Source organism: Hyalella azteca, unplaced genomic scaffold (genome assembly GCF_000764305.2).
Source record: "Hyalella azteca isolate HAZT.00-mixed unplaced genomic scaffold, Hazt_2.0.2 contig223, whole genome shotgun sequence".
NCBI classification, from domain to species: Eukaryota; Metazoa; Arthropoda; class Malacostraca; order Amphipoda; family Hyalellidae; genus Hyalella; species Hyalella azteca.
This window is the reverse complement of record NW_025930578.1, coordinates 138,563-140,695: the sequence shown is the minus strand read 5'-3', so window position 1 is coordinate 140,695 and position 2,133 is coordinate 138,563. Positions and strand designations below refer to the sequence as shown.

General features: G+C 41.9%; 1 protein-coding gene across 1 annotated transcript in view; it reads right to left on the bottom strand.

Moving 5' to 3' along the window:
* LOC108675568 (uncharacterized protein MAL13P1.336-like) overlaps nt 1–339 on the bottom strand; it is a 1,077-nt gene extending 738 nt beyond the window's left edge. Inside the window, exon 1 of the mRNA XM_047885488.1 lies at nt 7–339. Within this exon, the coding sequence (XP_047741444.1) occupies nt 7–339 (333 nt within the window). The remainder of the gene's footprint in view (nt 1–6) is intronic.
* Nucleotides 340–2,133: the final 1,794 nt, after the last annotated feature.

Here is a 2,133-nt window from a genome sequence, read left to right as displayed (position 1 = left end):
GTTTACGGTGTTCACGCTGTTCACGCTGTTCACGCTGTTCACGCTATTCACGCTGTTCACGCTGGTCACGGTGTTCACGGTGTTCACGGTGTTCACGCTGTTCACGCTGTTCACGGTGTTCACGCTGTTCACGCTGTTCACGCTGTTCACGCTGTTCACGGTGTTCACGCTGTTCACGTTGTTCACGCTGTTCACGCTTTTCACGCAGTTCACGCTGTTCACGCTGTTCACGCTGTTTACGGTTTTCACGCTGTTCACGCTGTTTACGGTGTTCACGCTGTTCACGGTGTTCACGCTGTTCACGTTGTTCACGCTGTTCACGCTTTTCACGCAGTTCATGCTGTTCACGCTGTTCACGGTGTTCACGCTGTTCACGCTGTGTAGCTGTTCACGCTGCTCACGCTGCTCACGCTGTTCACGCTGTTCACGCTGTTCACGGTGTTCACGCTGTTCACGGTGTTCACGCTGTTCACGCTGTGTAGCTGTTCACGCCATTCACGCTGCTCACGCTGTTCACGCTGTTCACGCCATTCACGCTGTTCACGCTGTTCACGGTGTTCACGTTATTCACGCTGCTCGAATGCCTGAATTTTCGGCCTTGCTCTCCTCTCTGAAAGTAAAAGTGCTAGTCTGCCCCAAGGTGATGCTTGTGTTCCATTACCCGTTCTTTATTCCCGAACAATTCACTCGGAGAAGTGCGGGGGTTTTGTCCAAACTATTGACACTCTTTTTGCACTTGTATAAGCAAGCACCCTTAACCAATTTAGCCCAGCAAAGAGAAAAATTAGCGCATCTTAATAGGTCCACTTTCTGCTGGGACTTGGGCTATGGCTAAGATCATGTTTAGATATTAGATCGCTAAGATATTAGATTGCTTGAAAATGTTACCGATTCATTTCGATGAATGAATTTTTGAACCATTTTCCAGTTATTGTTTGTGCAGATGTTGGAATATTTTTAATTCAAGAGTATTTTTACGCGGGAGAATGTTCAAATTTCGCATGTTAGTTGCATGCAAATTTTCGAAGATTTGTCATGAGTGCAAATCGTGCAAAACGTCGTGTGCGTAGCGGCATTTCATTTGTAAAATTTCACCTTGTTTGAAAGTTTCATATTGAAGTTTCCAGGGCTTTTTTTCTGGAAGGAAAGACAAAAAAAGAATAGTGAAGACAAATTTTAACAGGTATTTCGTAGTAATTAATTTAATACGGTGCAAATTTTTTATTTCTGAAGCCCTGAATTGGCATTATGCATATAAGTTATTACGGTCTTCCTTAGTGAATGAGACACGATTTTGCAAGGTCTCTTTAGTCATGATTCGTGTTGCAAACTGGCGAACGGGCAATTTTTGGATGATGAACATCCACGCACGATATTAATAAAGATAACTGCTGTAAATATCCAACCACGTTTGTATGAAGATTGCAGCTTATAGGGCAATAGATAAAAATAAGGAGACAAACGTGAGGGATTTTATTTTTGTATAATATATATTATCTATTTCTGAGAATAATAAAAGTTTTTTCTTATATGATGAAAACGGCAGTAAGTTACCACGACCATTTTGTGAGGAAAACTGCGGTAATGAACCAAAACCTTTTGTGATGGAATGGCAATGAGGAGTCCACACTCTTTTGTGAATGCATCAGTAGCAAGGGAGTAACTCGTTTATATGAGGAATAAGGCGGCGAGGGACCAAAGCTTTGTTCTGAGGTAAACGGCAGTTAGAAGCCCAAGCCCTTTCACGGCGTAAATTACTTTAATGGACCAAACACGCGCGGATGAAGATATTTGCTGTAAAGGCTTAAAATACTCTAGAAAGAAAAATATTGCAACAGGAGACCAAATATGCTTAAATGGAGACCGAGGTAGTATCAGAGTAAACCCGCTTGAATGAATGTCAAAGTATTAAATATCCAAATACACGTGAATAAAGATCGTGTAATAGGTGAAACTTTTGAGACCGGATGCTCTATTACGGAAACTAACGACAGAAAGGAACATAATACGACTGAATTAATATATTCAATATAATATAGCGGTTTCAGCGTTAATTAGGACTTAGGCATGTCGCTGGTTCTTAACATAGCAGAATATTCACAGCTAGTTGCGGTTTCGAACTCGCAACTGCCT